Here is an 18,513-nt window from a genome sequence, read left to right as displayed (position 1 = left end):
GCTTGCAAGAGCTCCTGCTCACAAAGCCAGTCCTGGATCTGATTTGCCTGCAGGGATTTATATTCAAGTAACTTTTACTTTTCTAAATGTCATCATTCTTTTTTGAAGGAAATAATAAATTTATAAATGCATGCAAGAAAAGCAATTTTGTAAGAAAGGATATGTATTTATTGGAAGGTCCTGTCTTTCAGTATACTGGTGGTGGGAGGGGGACAAACTGGCACCCAAGCTTTATGCCATGCTTAAACACTCAGCGGGTGTCTCCTTTTCCTAGATCTCAGCCATGTATTCTTCAGTGAGCAAGCCAGGACAGGCCATCAAGGCACTGGATTCTCCTTACACCTGTATTCAAGAAATCGCATCTCAGAGGTCCCCGTCTGTTTGCAGTGGCCTCTATGCAAGCGTGAAGGACTTTGAAAACACCCTCAGTACTACCACTGTGCCTCAGTCAGCAGACAGACCCAACGGGGAGCTGGAGCCTGACTATGAAGCTATCCAGGCAGTGAGCCAAGAAGAAGACAGGACCTTGTCTGTGCCTAGCACAAACCACACTGCTCTTTCGGGAGAGAATGACTATGAGAGCATAGGGGATTTGCAGCACCACAGGGATGTCACCAGACTTTAACTACTCTGGCAGCCAGATTTCAGCCTTTATCTTATCTGCTGGTGTTTTCAAAGGAACATGCGAGACAAGAAGAGGGAATCGCTTCTTATTTTGAGGAACAAAGCTAAGTACAGAATACAAGTTGTGAAGAAGCCATGCATGCTTCAGCCTGGGTGTGATATCCATGGGGTTGTTCTGGGTGGTGGATGGAGGCTCACAGGAAAACTTATTTTTTATTCTTACCTTTTTATTGTTAGTTCCAAGATGACCAGAATTTGGGAAGGAGTGCTGTGTTTGTCATCCTGATAGGATCCCATACCAAAAAGACTGCCTTTACACAAAGCTAGCTTTTCATTTTAGAATATTATTTTATGTCATTTTCTTCAACGTATTTTTCAAGAATCGTTCTTCATTCGAGTTCAGGCATCCACTTCGTGGAGCAACTCACAGACCGTCACGCCTCTCCTCAGAGTGACTTTGCAGGGCTGGGGAAGGTGTGCTAACCTCTGTGTCTTTGGGAGCGTGCTGTAAGTCAGCCTGCTGGGACCGTGAGTCCTTGCAGCCAGGTAGGGTTGAGATGGAGGCAGGATATCGGTGTGTCCTTTCCACTGTCATTACAACTAAAGTGCAAATAACAGTTACTTCACTTCACAAGGGACCTACCCCAAATGTACTTGAATTAATTCTGTAGGCTTTTTTCTTTCTTTCTTTCTTTCTCTTTTTTTTTTTTAATGTTGGGGCTGTAGAATGTGACTTGCAGTATTTTGAGATGTGTACTGGTATTTGTAGGGTTTTTCATTTAATTATTTGTGAAAAACTGCTTTTAAATGACAAGTGACACTCTTAGTGGTCTCACTGTGTTCCTCCTGTGTGCACACATGTACCTACACATACACACACTAGACAACTGTCATGTTGCAAGAAGTTGTATAAATGAATGTGTTGGCATAATGTTTAGTCTAACCATAATAGTGTTGAGTCATCTTTTAAAGAATTTTGCCCTTTTTAAAGACTTAAAATATTTTAATATGTTTATCTATTGTATTATATAGGAAAACTTCTGTATTGTGTTGAGTGGATGATATTTTTCATTTTTACAACATATTTTTAATCTTTGAAGTTTTTGTAGATTACCTTACTGCTTTATGTAAACAGAGGAATCCCATTCTTTCCTTGGGTTTTATTTGTTTTTCCTTTACACCTTTTTCCTATTTTAGATGTATGTAAATGAACAATTCCTATATTTTTTTTTAATCTTCTTAAACAGGGATGTGGACCATGCCTTGCTGTTTTTAAGCTTAAAATAATGGAGTCTGTGTAAAAGAAAAAGGCAAAAAAGAGGCAGAAGAGAGAGTGGATTTCTTCTGGGATTGCCACTGGTCATCCTTGTTCCTCTGCCAAAAGAAGCAGGAGAGTCATAGCTGAGGGAGACCGCAAACTTCCTGGGGCTCCGACAAGCAGTTTGAAAGCCACTGTCTTTCCAAAGATACCATGTTATTCTGTTACTGGTGAAAACAAAGTACAGTACGTAGATGAAATAAGCAGGTACTGGACTGATACTCTTGTTTTCTTCAAGAATAGTGCAATGATGAATACTACAATAATACAAGAACAGTCCAACAGTAGAGAACAGGCATTTCATTATATGCCTTTGTACGCACTTATGTGTACATCTGTGCATGTGTCCCTATGCGTACACGCATACATGTGATTTGTAAACAAGGATAAACTACGGTCCAAACTTGGTAGCATTCAGATAACATTCACATACATAATACTGGCATGTGCTTGAAGAGTCGTTAATGCAAAAACAGTACGTAAACTGAGATTGGCTCATTGCGTAGCAGCCCAGAATGGGTTTAGCTTCAGCTCAGTTGGTGCTGAGGTTTGGTATATCAGATTGAGTCCTTCTCAGATCACTGGCCAGCACACAACGGTACTTGGTACTGTATAGGGCAAACACAGTCCTGGGTACACACATTTGTTAGAAATACCTACAACTGAAAGAAGTGTACTGGTTTATGGGTGTAGCCTGTAAGGAGCATGGCTCTGAGGAGCAGTGCTCGCCTGCAAACTGCCCACAGAGTGACCGAAGCTTTGTGGAGCCTGACCTCGCGCGGCCGTGGAGCACACTTGAGCTGGGGCTCTCTTCCTGCGAGGAAAAGCAGCTCAGACAGACCAGTCTGCAGCTATCTTGACCGTGCTGCCATGCTTTCACGGCTGCAGCAAAGACTTTTCTTCCACTTCACTGCAGTGCTTTTTATAGCTGACTTTGGTCTTCCACCCCTTGCAGCGTTCCCTCGAATGTGAATTCATGAAGTTCACCTTTGACTGTTCTCTCCTTCTACTTCATGCTGTTTAAGGCCAAAGATAAAATGCCTCACGTATCACAAGATCTTCTGTGCTGAGTCTGGAGAATTTCTGGAGGTTTAACTGTGTGCTTGCTGCCTGCTCCGTGCTCAGGTGTACTCGTTTATGTATGTCGTCCTCAGTCTGACTCCTGCAGCTCAGTGGGAGACATACACAACTCCTGAGGTTCCCAAACACATCTCAGGATGCAGTTATCCCTTAAGGGCTGTCTTACTCGTTACATGGATGACTGCTTATGGAGAAACAGTAGCAACATGAGGTTTGTCAGGTTCACCAGATGCAATTTCAAGATCAGTTTAAAAATCAAAAAATAATAGCAGTTCATGATAGCAAAGAAAAACATTGAACTCCAGATTGCAAAATTTTAAGCTGCAAAAGAAGAAAATCAAGCATCACTCTAAAAGACGCCAAGATCAGGGAGCCAAAGGAAGAAGAAGGGCTGCCTGGTTGCACTTTGCTGTCTTTCGGAGCAGAACCAGGAGTGCTGGACTGGAGGAAGGGATGTCAGACTCAGCTCCTTTCTTTCTTTCTGATCCCTGTTGGGACCCCAGACTTCCCTTTTTCACAGTGAAATCCCTCTCCCCGTCTTTTTATTGTTGCTGTCTCAGTCTGCCTCACACGGCCTGGCACCGGGCGCTGGTGTGCAGCCTGCAGTGCCACGGTGCTGGCACGTTCCTTCCCGTTTCTGCCGCTCTCGGGCTGCTCACAACCTCTGCAGAGCAGCTGCTGTAGCAAAGACAATTCTTGAGTGGTGGACAGGTTCTGAAATCAGTGTTTTATTTCCTTCTTATGTGAATTGATCTCGGACGTTACAAACAGGAGCTTAACCTTTTCCTTCTACCCCTCTGTCAGTCACGAGGTGGAGATGTGTGCTTTATCTGCATCTCCTCAAGCTCTCCACCTCCACCTCTTGACAGATGACACAGTAATGCAGCCAGTATTTATTACAGAGTGTTTAGTGCAAGCTGCCATCCCCACTCTGTCCCTTGCCACATTCAGGGGCTTTGACCATGACAGTCTTCTCTGAAGTCATCGCAGCAGGGATCTGCTTCCAGCCCACCAGACCCTCAGCCTGGTGGGGAAGGCGTTCCGATTCCGGATTGCTGCTGGCGATGTTAGCACCTGCCCTCACCCTCTGAGACCTCCTGACGCTAGGCTCGTGGGAGCCAAAAAAAAGGAATTGCCCTCCTGAACAAGGACACGTGAAGGGGGCAGTGTGATAACTCCCCTACAATCTCCACTATGTAGTCTAATGCTATAGAAGAATATTTTAGAATTCAGTCCAAGGTTCTTAAATGAGTAATTAACATCACTTGACAAAAAAAAAAGTAAGCTTCTGTTTTAGTTCCCTCTTTCCAGAAGTAAGATCTGTTCTTTTACGACTGTTGCCAATGCTTCCTTTTCACTAATACACTGGAAATATTTTCCCAGTAGCAATCTCCAAATACATTATTTTTGCTATAGAGAAAGGGGAGTCTCTTCTACTTGTCTCATCACTGCTATTTGTTTCTTTTTCACCACACCCGTAAATAAAATGTCAACATCCAGAATGAATTATTTGTTACCTGATGATCTTTTCTGGGGCAACTTCACAGACTTATTTCTTTACCTCCATTTGTTAGCACAACTGTATAAGAAGATCGCACTTCAAATTGCCATAGTAAAGCCAAGGACAGCTGCAACATCTCTGTAACTACACTATTGAAAAGGTCTTTTCTGATTCCCTTCTGGGAACTGGTAGAAATAGGAAATGCAGTTTGGACATCTCTTCCCTGAATCCATCTCCCATGGGATTTCTAGCCACATCTTGAAGCCAGTAGTGTCCCTTTCTACCATGACGAGCTCAGAATTTCTTGCTCAGTCACAGAGCAAAATAAATTTTAAGGATGTCTGTACACAGGCATGTACCTAGTTACCACAGTTAGGTCAGCTATAGTGCCTTTTTTACTAAGTAGTTAGTACTTCCATACTCTTTTTTCCATACTGTTTGTTTGACACAAAACTAGAAAGAGTGTTCCCCCCATTTATCTGTGGGGGAAACAGCTTTGGAAACAGTTGGTAGCAGCTTTATAAAGACACATCAAACATACTGGACCTCAATTAGCCTCAGTTTAGCAATAGTCTCTCACAAAGTTCCTCTAGAAAGCCCAGTACTGTAGCTACGATAACTAAGCTTTGCAATAAGCATGATCAATCTTCTTTTGAAGAACCTGCGTTTTTCAACAGTGAGCATTCAGGGAGGTGGTGGTCTGTGTCCATGTCAGCTGTGAACAATTGGTAGCTTCAGCCTTTGTATTAGTACCAATTACAGGCTTGCTTACACGTAGCAGGCTGCACGGGGTGGGGGATGAGGGGAATGGCAAAAGAGGAGTGGGTGCTGGGATTCAGATGCATCAGTCACCCAAAGCTGGGCTGTCCCACAATAGCGACTGGCTGAGGGTCAGCTGCCTTGTTCTCCAAGCCCTCGCGTATTGTGCCTCCGAGGAATCCATCTTGTGGGGATTCTTCTGGGCTGTGTACTTCTCCATGGCTCCCTGAACAGCTCCTCTCGGTTGTCTTGATCAAAATTCTGTGTACACGGTGCTCTCTGTTCAACCTTTCAATGGTGCTTTTATAAGATGCTGGATAAATGGTTTCAATGTGCTTTCTGAAAGCTGACATGTAAAGTTGTGACATAAAGTGTTCTCTCTAGCATTTTCTGCTTCACAGAACTGAGCGTTAACTGTGATGCTCTGACTGCAAAAGTCTGACAGGGCTTCCCTGTTTCTTCTTCACCCTACAAAGAGCCAGAACGGAGCCATCACGTGTAACAAGCCTGGGCTGGGCGACAGCGTTCAGAAGCAGCCATTCAGGCCAAGTGCATTGGCTTGAGAGCAGCTAGACACTTGGCTCCTCAAGGACGTTCTTCTGTCTCCAATTGTGTATATGCATTTGTTCGCAAGATGACTGTAAGAAATCTATTTCTGCAACAAACGTTTTAATTTGGGCCAAATTCCAAAGAGGATATTTGGTTAATTAGCAGTTATTTCAGATGAGTGTTATTTATTTAGGTTGGAACATGCCTGAATAAGGCTTGTATGTGCCTCACAAGCAACTTGGTGTGTGTAGTCTGTTGAGAACTGGGCGAATGCAAAAGATGCTCAACCTGATGGCAGCTCCTGGGGTGGCATGCTGAAGACTCTCAAGGGCAAATCTCTTCCTTGGAGCAGGAAGCATAATTGCTGTTAATATGATTTCATACCCTGGTGCTGAAGTTCATTTGTATCTGTCTTTTGGGATGATCATGGCTGAAGACATTGCCTGAGCAGATCTCAGCCTTAAAAGAAGAAAAAAAAAAAAAAAGAGTATTTTTATATCCCTTGCTAGCTAGCCAGATATCAATGTGTTGAGGATTATGCTGAGAACAAGTACTATGGTTGAAGCATCACAGAGATAAAAGCACTAGGTTCCTTTTCTCCAAGGAAGGAGAACCCTGTGTGGTTGGGTCAATATGAAAGATCCCATACTCAGCATTCATATATCCTCAACAAAAGGTGTTAAACAAATTAGTTGCCCAGGTAATAATTTTTCAGTAGTGCATTAGGGCATCACATACAGCAGACACTGTTCTTTTCGTATGGACAACAGAAAGCTGAAAGCTTATTGTGACATAAGGTTCCCGTTGATTAAATTTACTTTACGTGTAAGCCATAGGTCAGCAAGAGAGGGTCTACACAATGTAGATATATTTAACCTAACTCTAAATGATGGGGTGTTGTAGGCAGAATCACTAGAACATCTCCATGCTCTACACTTGGTTGGACCTGCTCATACGGCTAACTCAGGCACCACAATTTGCATAGCAAATGCATGGAGTATCTTTGTATTATGTATCCATTGACCTGCCCAATCTATAGGCAACACAAAGCTTAGTTCTGATTTTTTGAGCTGTGGGGTTTGTTTTCTGGACATCTTCTGTCTCAAACTGGACAGAAGGACAGTCACTACAACCACAACAGCAAAGTGCCTAAAAGTAAAGATGTCTCCATAAAGGTAAAGATGCTCACTGTTACTGCACAGCAACTTGTCTACTGTATGTGGTACTCTCTTGCCATACACATTTCTAAATTTGTCTTTCATTTGTTGTGTTCATTTATTGTTATAATAACAGTCTGGCAAGTTTTCTGTCTCTGCAAATTCAATTGTATAATTTTAACTAGAACGTTTGTTACTGAAAATATAAAATAAGATCTTTGTTCAGTTTAGAAGGCAGCTGTGTTGTTTCTCGTAATTTAAGATAACGCAACAACCTGCTTAGATTTACAAAGTATGTAAAACATGACTTTAAAATGCTTTGGTTTAGCTTTCAAGATGCCTCCCTTTCACTACAAGACAATGTTACCAACTTTGTGATTTTAATCTTGTATTGCTTTAAAGCCTTATGAATCTTATTACTTATGGGAAAAAAAAAAAAAGAAAAAAAAAGGCACCACTGGTGTTTTGACTTCCTAATGTCTATGAAGAGATGTTCATGTTTTAACTTTCAGCATAGGTTGGATTTGGACTATCCTCTTATTTATGTAACTGCTCCTCCCTGTCACGCTCAGCCATCACCGTCTTGGTTCTCTTTTTTGTCCTTGATGAAATACCCTTGATGAAATACAGCACCTGGCCACTGTCCAGCGGGCACAGAAACTGCATCACTTAAGAGTTCTGAACAGGGTTTAGAAGCCTGGACTTGTGCTCTGAAGTCACACATTTTGGGGAAATCAGATCCTGTCTTGCAGACTTCTGTGGAGATCTTCACTTTCTCTCAAGGCAAAAAGTTCCATAGCTTGGAAACACTCAGCTGACATGGAAAGATGCACAGTAAGAGATGAACTGTTTGGGGTTTTGTTGTTGTTGTTGTTGTTTTTTACATTAGTAAAAAATGCTTAAGAGCACAAGAACCCCCTTTTTCACATTGAAGAGGATACTAAACTTGGTCTTTATCTCTGAGGCTGCTTGAGAATGGTCACGTAACCAGTCTCCTCCGAACGTCCTACCTGTGCGGCTATTTCAGACTTGAAATGAGCATCTGGATCACTCATGGCTCCACGTGGACCACCTTCGTTCAGGGCCTGTCTCAGCTCTGTGGCGACGACAGCTTAGGAATGGCCCTTGGCTTCCCAGTCCCAACCCCTTGAGCTTTGAGTGTGTGAGCTGCTCCTCCTCAGTCTGCCTGGTGTTGCTAGACTGAGGTGAGCCAAGAGTCAGCTGCCAGCCCAGAGAGGAGCACGTACTGTCAGGGCAGGCCAGGTACAGCCTACTGCAGCAACTAGGAAAAGAGAGGTCAGAGGAAAAGTAGCTAAGTTTCATTTGTGCTTCACCCATCTCACAGACTACCTAGTCATAAAGGTGTTTATTGTAGAGGAGATTGCAGTCAAGGGACAAGGAGCAGAGAATTGCACAAGAGATGGGTGGAACTGTTTACTCTTCTCAGTATTCCCTTAGCCCAGAGAGGAAGGGTCAAGCCCTCTTTGCCCCACTGTCATGTAGGTTTCCTGATCTTTTATCAAGCCTCTGTAGCACTGTAAATGAAAGGAGAATAAATTATAAATACATGCTTTTGCTCTATGATAAACCCCAAATGGGCAAAGGTGGGTGCGCTAATGTAAGTACCATCATTCACGTGCAGATTTGGACTTCCACAGATGTTTTTTAGCAAAAAAAAAAAAAAAAATCAAAATCAAAACTGGGTTATTTTATTTAAAAGTAATAATTTGCATGAGATAAGAGTGCAGGATTAGACCCTAAAAGTTTAGGACATGTTTGGTTTGGTGCTAACGTATTTTTGTTTGTATTTTCAGTGAAGTGAATTTTCTTTCTTTTATGCTAGTGGATTGATATGACTTCCACAGGAAAAACAAACAATACAGAGTCTGGTATATGGATAATTATCTCCAATAGCTGTTATTAAACTCCTGCCTCAGTAGGATTCACTTTAAATTGGGTGCTGTAGGAGCTTCAGCACAAAATTGCTGTATGCATGGAACATTGCCTACTTAGAACATAGTGGATAAGTATTTGTAATTACAGACACTTTCATTTATGTTAACCGTTGTTTTATAATGGAAAAAATGTTTATCAGTAAAAACAGTTTTCTAGCAATGTTCTCCTAAGTAACGTTTTAGCAACAAATTCTGTTTTTTGGACAACTATTTGATTTTCTGGTCACTGAAGAACTTCAAAACATCCTCTAACCAGCATGATCTTCTGAAAAGAGAGGATTAGAACTGTCTCTGGCTGTCTCGGAGTGGATACAGTTAAAAGAACTGTGCAGTTAAGATCTGTAGGTAGCGAGAGCAGTTCAGAGAAATGACTGTAATATATAAACCTGGAGTCAGTGCATGCAGACTTCCAAGCTGGCACTGCTGAGGCTTATTTGCTACACGATTGGTTATTTGGCTTGCTACCTTTTTGAAATCAATATGGTTTTATTAACAGCACTGTAGACACCAAAATACTGTAGTTTTGCAGAATGTATGCTCCATAAATTGTAGCTTGGCTGTAATTGCAGGGCTTATACTACAGTTAGTGCAGCTCAGATCCAAGACTAAGTTGCATTTTTTAAATTGATAAATGCCATGAAATTCCTTTCAACATTTTGTAGTAATATACACAAGTTGATGTAATTTAGTCATACCATTATTCTAAGAATCTTCATCTGATGTTTCTAGCCAATTCAGCTTTTGGCTGCTGAAAGCACAGTAGGTAATTATGGTTATTTACTGTAAATGTAGACAAGTTTTATGTAAATATGTCAGGGCAAAAGAAAAAAAAAAAGGAAAAGAAAATGTTACTTAAATGTATGAGGCAGTTATCTAAAAGTAAGAACATAAGTCAATAATATAAAATACAGTTTTTATTTATGTACAGTAGTATCCTAATATTTACTTGTTTATATGGGGAAAAAAATACTAAGATTCTGTACTGTATTCTCTGAAAGCTTTTGAAATAGGCTTTGCCATTTTCTCCAGTTAATATATTTGCAAATAACTTTTGAATTTAATGGAAATCCTTGTAAATGATGTCAAATGAGAAATGGTACATTGCAATGAAATTAGTTTAATTTAAAAATCCTGCAAAAATTCAGTGGATTGAAAACGCTATATAAATTCAGTAGCCAGACAGAAAGAATAAAACACAATAAAGAAGCTTTGTCCTTTTTTTTCAATTTGTGCCTCCTTTCTGTTTGTTTGTTTTTCTTAACAAATGTTTTATTTAGTCCTTGTAGACACTTGCTTTTGTATGTCCTAAAATCTGCATTATTTGACAGAATTTTATTTGTTCCAGGCATTTTGTGCTGATTTCATTATCTGAAATGAACTTTTAAGTCTTCTTTATGTTATATAGCACCTTATTCCCCCCAAAGCCACAATCCTGTCAACATTCAAGATGCACTGCACAAATTTTAAATTGACTGCAGACTAAAGCTGGAACTCCTATGAATATAGCGGCACTATGCTCTTTAATGCAGGTAAAAATATTGGTCTTGAGCCTTTAAAAGTTGTGCAGCTTTCAGCATTTTTAAAGAAAAAGCTGAAATTACTAGCTTTATGGGTTATTTTCAGAAATTGTCATAGAATTTGTTTCCTTTTGCTTTGCTAAAGGTGCTCTCCAGGTAACGTTCCCCAGCCATTTGCAGCACTGCTCTGTCAGTGGCAAGACTCCTTTGTGAACACACTGAAATATTTCAGAGGCAGCTGAACTAGGACCACAGCTGAATACATAACACAAGCCTGTATTCTGCACCTAAATAACACAAGGAAATGTCATCTTTGAAGCATTTCACTGGAGCAAGGCTTCTTTGTACGCTAGAGCATGAGGATGAAGTGGTGCATAGCCTGCTGGGACTCACATTCTCCATGAGTTGCACCTTTCCCCCTCATTATCTTTAATTACAGATGAGGGAAAAGCAGCTTTACCCATTTAATACCAAGCTATTACTGATGAACAGGTTCCTGGAAAATTCACAGTGCAGCAACGGATTAGTTACACTTAGGAGCCTGCAAAATTGCACTCACGCAGACAAATAGTATCTCTTTAATCTGTGTAAAGGTATTTTAGTATTGAAAGATATAAGCTTATATGTCAAATAGAAGACTTGTAAAAATAAGGAAAACATGCAAAATTATTCAGTAACTGGTAGTTTAATAGATTGCCTTTTAGTCAACATTTGTTCACGAACCAGAAAAGCTGCAAAATACATAACTTGATACAATTTATTAATGAACTAACTTCCTGAACATTACCCAATACAGGCTATTCTAAGAAACGCATACATTATTCTCATCAAGAGAACTGTATCACAGATACACACACACACACACACACATATATATATACATATTAATTCCAAACAGTTGCTCTTAGCGATAAAATAGTTATATTACAATGGCTAGCTTCAGCTTTGAAGACTACTGTGTAGAACTACAAATGTGGCTGGTTGAAATATTGAATGATTTGCCCAGATTCTGGCTAACCATGTAGCTGCATGCAGGCACTTGGGGAAAAAAAAGTAGGAGCATCTTTGTTCTCCTCTCGTCTTTGATAGTGCTTGAAAGCCAAGCTTTAACCAAACAGGAGCTTGGTATGCAGTCAGGAGTATGCTGCAGTGACACCTGGTGTTTAAAATAGAATTATTCCCTGTGAACTGTGACTGTCAATTTGCTTTTAATTGGGTACGTATTCACTCAAACACTCACAGTTCACCCTGTGTTCCTGGAGCATAACACTGTATTGAACTAGAAAGCACTGGAGCTAAAGAGTGGCTTGACATCATTTTGTATAAAACACATCTGACAGATTCGTTTCAAAAGCCAAAAATTGCAGGGACATGATCTTTCATGAATGGCTGTTCTTCCTAGCACTCTAGCTGACAAGGTACTTTATCACTACTTCTTCTTGGCTGGTTATTACACAAATGAGATTGACCCTTAACATAACTCACACAACTGGAATCTCTGTGCAGTTTTTGTGGAAGGACTGATAAGCAAGAACAGAGAGCCGCTAGCTTAGACAGAAATTGGGAACCCCGCATCTGTCGTGATGCTAGGAAGAATATTAGTCATGGCAAACACTTCTGAAATAGTCCCTGCTAAAGAGCTCATTGACCAAAGTAGTCAGGAGCTGTGCATTTACAGATGTGACTGGCATGGAATGTAAATCACATCACCAGTTAAAGTAATTCAGAACTATTAGGATAAAATAAGATAATTAATACCATTATAACAACCATTATTATTAAGGATTACAGTTTGCCACAAGACGAGGAAAAATTAAGGAAAATCTGGCAGCAATCTGTATATTTAGACAGCTTGACTATTTCTATTATGTGAAGGTTTGTGTGACTTGCTTTGAGCCACACATACATGCTTCACATTTATGTAGTTAATCTTTGAAATCTGGCAAGGACACAACCCTAAGGCTAACATTGTATTTTTCATTTGTCACACAAATTCTGTAAGGGTTTGGCTGAGCTACAAAAGCCATATACTAAAAGTCACTGTTTTCCTTCTTTATTTTTTTGGGGAGATGATGGGAGCCTGCAAAAAAATATCTGAACCTAAAGTTTCTAGCTTGTACCTCAAAGCGAGCAGCAGAGAACCAACTTTTCTCTGGTACATACTCAAAGGCCAGCCCTTCAACTAGCAGCTGGAGGTCTTTTTCCTCTCTCACCTGCAGCCTTTTTTAGCAGCAAACTGCAAAATAAAAAGAGCCTGTCTCCAGCTCCTTGGACTTCTGAAGGCCAGTCTTACTGTTAAAGACTGAGCAAAGAAGGCATTCGGCATGTCAGCCTTTGCCATGTCCTGTGTCACCAGGGCCCCTGCCACCTTCAGCAGCAGGCCCACATTTTCCCTAATTAAATTTGGAGAAGCCATTCCTGTTGCCCTTGACTCCTTCACCAGATGCAATTTCAATCAGCTTTGGCTTTCCTAACTTTGTCTCTTCATGTACAGACAGTGTCTCAGTATTCCTCCCAGGTTACCTGGCCATGCTTCTGCCTTCTGTAGCCTTTTTTTTTCGTGTTTGTCTGAGATTTGCCACGAGCTCCTTGTCCATCCATGTAGGCCTCCTGGCATTTTTGCCTGACTTCTTGCTGCTTGGCATGCATCAGTCTTGAACTTGGAGGAGGTGATCCTTGAATATCAACCAGCTTCCGTGGACCCTCTTCCCTCCAGGGCCTTATCCCATGGGACTCTTTCAAGCAGATCCCATTCAGCCACTTTGTTCACCAAATCAGGGGATTCTTGTGGAAAAGTAATATTGTGACCTTATTTTCAGTGGCTTTGTCTTTAATTGCATAATCAGTTTTTTGGTGTTTTTTTCTTTTTTCTTTTTTCCCCATAAAAAGTGACTCAGTGAGTTATGAGCATAAAAATAGCCCAAAAGCTGTATGAAGCATGTGAAGGTAGTTGTAAATCTGAGGTTTCTCTCCCTCCAGATTTTGCAACCTAGATCACACTTAAAGGTTTGGTACCTGACTGAAAGAAGGCAATTGCCACATGCCTGTGACATGTCTGTACGGGTCAGTGTAAGGAGTAGTAAATGGAAAGGGAAGAAGACAAGGATCCTGTCCTTGGTAATTTGCAACTAAAACACTCATCGGGCAGATGAGCAGGAAGAGGATAGTGGGAGTAAAGTCAATTTTCTGTTATTCATTGTAATAGGATGCTTATGATATTCTAGACAGAAATATTATTTTGTCAACAGTTTCCAAATCCCAGTTAGGACCTCCTGGCTGTTCTCCAATGGATCTGGTGTCTGGGGTTCCCCCTAGCTCCAGCACAGGCTGTTTTTGCAGCCCATGCTAGCGGAGCTTTCTGTTGGCCCTGGCACGGGGTGCAATGCTCCCCGAGCTGCTCCAGCCCTGCACGGCCAGCACCGAGCCCCAGCTAATGAGCCTCCTCGGAGCCAAGCAGGCCTGTGCAGCAGGAGTTAGTGTGTGTCTGCACCAGCACTGCGGTTTGGCCACAAACTAGGTAGTTACTGCACATAAAGGAGATAATTAGGTGGTTTTGTTTTATTTGTGTGTGTCTGGGTGCGTGTGTCAATCAACGGGGCGGGGAGAAGCCAGAGAACTGCAGGCTTCATATCACGCAACTTCCCCTTTCAAAGCTTTACTTGCACACTGTTCCACTTTGAATAGTGCAAGCAATGGCCTACAGTGAGAGCTGTCAGAAAATGTAAGTTTGTGTGAAAACGGGGCAAAAGCTCCCCAGTTTGTGGTCAGTTCAGTGTGGTTCATGGAAGAGGACAGTTTGGAAGCACACTGGAAATGTGTGAGCTGGAGGCAACAACGCCATGAGGTGCTACGGCAATGCAAACACCATTCATGAGGGGAGGTGGCCTGGGGGTTATCCTGCGCCTCGCAGCCACAGATATGGCAAACTTAAAACATACGTGATTATCCTGGTGCCTGAGGGAGCTGTACAGACACGTTCTTAACAAATTAAGTAATTTTAGATTAAACTAAAAAAAAAAAGTGAAAACACAAATTCTGTTTTTTTGGTTTTTTTGTTTGTTTTTTTGTTTGTTTTTTTGAACCTGAGCCCAGCAAATTTTCATTTGCTTTCAAGAATAAACGCTTTAACATGCATGGAGGATACTAGTGAGGATCTTAGAGCCCTAGATGCATAACAGAGAATAATAATTAAGAGTCCGAGTCCTCCATACCAGTAACAGCACCACTAAAGATGCCTTCAGAGGAGTTTCAAACAGGCAATGAACTGAGAACAACCACTTGAGGCAGTCAGTAGGGAATGCTGAGATTAAGGGTTTGTCAGCCGTGTTCAGGGACCAAACCATAACAGACAGATACTTCCTGGTGCTCATCTTCCAGACACAAACCACTCCAGTTTGTTCTGACAGCTTGCGTCTTGAAACCTGTGTGTTGGGTGAGATAATGCCAACTACCATTTGTAATGTGAAAAACTTAGCCTGAAGAAATGCTTGGCACATACTCTCTTCTGGAGAAGGCAAGGATGAACTCATCCAGAGAGCAAGCAACCATGAATACACCCATACGGTGAGCACACGTCCTCTCCATTAATGTTGCTGCGCACCCTTGCCCTCTTGGCAAAACCACATAAACCTAATGCTTTACAGCATGTGTCATCTCCATTGCAAGATATTGAGAAACGTAAAGTGCTGTGTAACACATTACGTTGCATTCAGAACTGTTTAGTGGTGTGTTTGAACCCCTTTGAGATAAAGATCTGGATCAAGAACTGGACAGATCTGGATGCCAGGACATCCCCCACTGATTTAAGTGCAGTCCAGATTTCTCACTAGTGTTTCAGAAGTAACAACAGAAACTGCACATTGAGGGACTGGTCTCCAGCGATGGGTACGCAATTTTCATACTGCAGGAAGATGAAAGTTGTAGCACTGAAAGCCAGGTAAGTCAAATAATGCCATCTGAAGTGCAGTTAATTCATGATGAAATTAACTCACCCGTTCCTCTGTAAAGTACCTTTTCAACAAAGGAAAAAGAATGAGAAGGCTATCATACCACATGGGGCTTCTTGCTACTTCTGTACGGACTGTTCACAGAGAGCGTACTTTGAGGCAGGTAAATGAGCAAGTGGAATTTTCTTCAGCCAGAATTTCCCTACATCTGCTTGATTTTATTTATTTATTAATGCACATACACTGAGTGGGGCTGCTAACTTAGCAGTTCCTGTTCTTGGCTTGAGAGTTCCAGTTTGGTAGATTTGGGACACATCAGACTTGGCGCTACAGCCAAAGAAAGATTCACATGTCAAAAATCACCCAAATTTTGGAAGTGCATTCCAGACCTACTGCTGTTTAGCAGCTGCTTGGTTAGCTCTAAAAAATACATAAATTCACTAGATATTCCCCTATACGGCCTGCAAGTCCACTAAAAGCACTTGCTTTACACGCCAACTGGACCATCCCCAGCTGTAATCTAATGCAGGTAATTAGGTGCCTCATTTAATTAGGTAGGTGCCATTGGAACCCAGAAACTAGACGGATCCTATTCTGAGGGCACCAATCCAGTAGCCATGCTCTGAGTTCACTGAATGCAATTCAATGTCAGGTAGTTCAGCATCAAGACAAACAGCCACAGTGGGCACATTCAGGGAAGGAGGGACATTTTCTGGTTAAATCCTGTGTTAAATCACAGGTCATGTGTTTTGTTCTCGGTCAAAGAGTCCTCCAGAAGAAGTCTCTCTTTGTGTTCCAGCATTCCTAGACAGCTGAAAGCCCGTAGCAAGGTCATCTCTGAATCCATCACTGGTCTCTGAAGGGTCCAGGACACAGGATGCTTTTTCTCAACGTACCCCTGAAGGTGGTATTCTCCTTGTCAGGTAGGTTTTGGGGTCTTCATGTAGCCTTCCTCATGCACTGGGTTGGTAGCTTAATGTTTAACTCATGAATTGTATTCCAAATTGAGACAAAAATAAAAAGCTTGCTGTTATGCTGTTAGTAACACCTCCAAATCATTTTTATACCTGATGAACAATTCCTGTAAAAAAAAAAAAAAAAAAAAAAAGGATAAAATAAGGGGAATTCCCGGAGTCCATCAGTTTGGACAGCTTTAGTGTACTTTGTGTTTATATTGCACACATCTGTACAACTTTGTGTTTAGAAATAAGACGCTAGTGAACAACCAGCATCTGGTCCTGTCCGTTTTATTGTAAGCAATAATCGTGCAGCAATCGATGTACTCCTCACTCCAACAAGCATAAAAGAAAGCATGAGTCCCAGGGACAATTTTGGACCAGCACAGCCATCCAGAAAGACTGCCAAGGCTCTTATCCCAAATGGGAAGAAGGTGGGTACCGCAGGATACAAGAAACTGTTGTTTGTGCCTGATGGGATGGAAGAGCTGGGAGGAGAGGGAAGTGGAAGGGAGACAGAGCATGGGCAGGATTCATTCTCATTTCTAGGATTCCAAAGCTGAATCTATGATTAAAATTTCAGTCTTGCTGGGTTCTGGCAGATATGCCGGGCAGCGAGCACCCTTCACACACGTCTCAGAGTTTTAAGTTCAGAACACTGACTTCAGTACTCAATAGCCCTGGCAAGTGTTAAGAGGAAAGCTTTGGCATGCGTTAAGGATCTCAAAAAGAGGTGGAAGGGGACTGCTGCCAAAAGCTCTCAGTTTCGAGCTCGGTTTCTCTCAGAAACTTTGTTTCTATTGCTGCTCATTAAAGCTGCTATTCTCATACCTGGCAAAACAGGGAGACAAAGGAAAGGGAGAGGATGAGGCTCTTGGTCTTGAACAAATGCTCACTTCTTGCATTCACACCACTAGTTTTTGGAGGTAAATTCATAAGTGAAGTAAGTATGCTTCCCTACTTGAATTTAGTTTGGGCAGTAACAAAGGCTTTTTTGGAGATGGTCTTAATGTAGAAACTGAAAACAATGCTCAGTGTTTCTTGAAAACAAACAATGTTCTTATTGTTTGTTAAGACTTTTTTTTTTTTTTTTTGTCCTCTGTGGTGCTATTTTGAGTTCTAGCATGTCTATTGTACACAGGCTGGAGCGCTCACTCTAGTTGTTTACAACAATTTTCCTTGCATTGCCAGGCTTTTCTTCCATGAAGCATGATTTTGTAGCCAAAGTTTAAAAAAAAAAGGAAAGAAAGAAACAAGCCACAGCATAAACAAACTGAACATGTGTGAAAAGTGTTGGCTCAACATCCCTCAGAAGTTGTCTCTAGCTCTAACACCATCATGAGAGCATGAAACGTGACAAGTTTCAGGTTGGATTCAAAGGCTTCAGTACCTACTTAGATTCAGTGTTAAAGGATTGTCTTGTTTATGTCAATCTGTAATTGAAAAGATTTCTCTGATTTCAGGGTTGTTGGGTGGGCTCTGGTTGTTACCCATATTTCACTCCAGCTCTGTGGAGCTCACTGTGGTCACAGCTGCTCTGCCACTGCTGATTTCAGGGCTGGAAGAGACTTTTTTGATTGCAGTAGCTGAAAATGTTGCTTTCTGGGGCAGCCATGCCCTGCTGGCCACATCTGGGAGCTAACAGTGGAGAGAAGTGCTTTGTTCCATCCTACTTTCATGTTCCCTACAAACGGCCTACCAAGCTCACTTGACGCACGCCTGGGAGAGCCCTATGGTCATAAGAGAATGGCTTGCTGACTTTATGTTATTGAACTTTCCTAGGAGATTATGAAGCAATACTTTGTCTTATGGGGACAGGGATTGACTGGAGAAACAAGCAAAGAGTGAAGTGATGGGGAGTGCTCTTGTTGCCAGTTCCCTCATCCTCTGAGATGGCTCAGTAAGTGGGCACAGCACAGCATCGCAGCCTTTCCCAACCGTGCAATCCACCACACACACATCAGGCACTTCCACCAGCCCAGTCCTACACAGTGCCCTTTCATCAGATACCATTTCTGCAAGGAAAACAGGTTTTGAGAACCATTGGCTGAAGGCCAAAAGGGAAAAAAATGTAACTGTGGCACTTCTACAAGGTTTCCCAGTCCCACAGAACAGTGGGGACAACGCAGGAACAGAAGAAAATAATTTGCC

The 18,513-nt window shown here is 41.7% G+C and overlaps 1 protein-coding gene across 6 annotated transcripts in view; it reads left to right on the top strand.

Moving 5' to 3' along the window:
- PAG1 (phosphoprotein membrane anchor with glycosphingolipid microdomains 1) overlaps window positions 1-10,169 on the top strand; it is a 112,998-nt gene extending 102,829 nt beyond the window's left edge. For all 6 annotated transcript variants that reach the window (XM_048068287.2, XM_048068285.2, XM_048068286.2 and 3 more), the window contains one exon: window positions 275-10,169. In XM_048068287.2, coding sequence (XP_047924244.2) covers window positions 275-625 — 351 coding nt within the window. In that variant the 3' untranslated portion in view covers window positions 626-10,169. The remainder of the gene's footprint in view (window positions 1-274) is intronic.
- Window positions 10,170-18,513: the final 8,344 nt, after the last annotated feature.

Source organism: Anser cygnoides, chromosome 2 (genome assembly GCF_040182565.1).
Source record: "Anser cygnoides isolate HZ-2024a breed goose chromosome 2, Taihu_goose_T2T_genome, whole genome shotgun sequence".
Classification (NCBI taxonomy): domain Eukaryota; kingdom Metazoa; phylum Chordata; class Aves; order Anseriformes; family Anatidae; genus Anser; species Anser cygnoides.
Note: the sequence above shows the minus strand (reverse complement) of the source record. Positions and strands in the feature narration are given on the sequence as shown.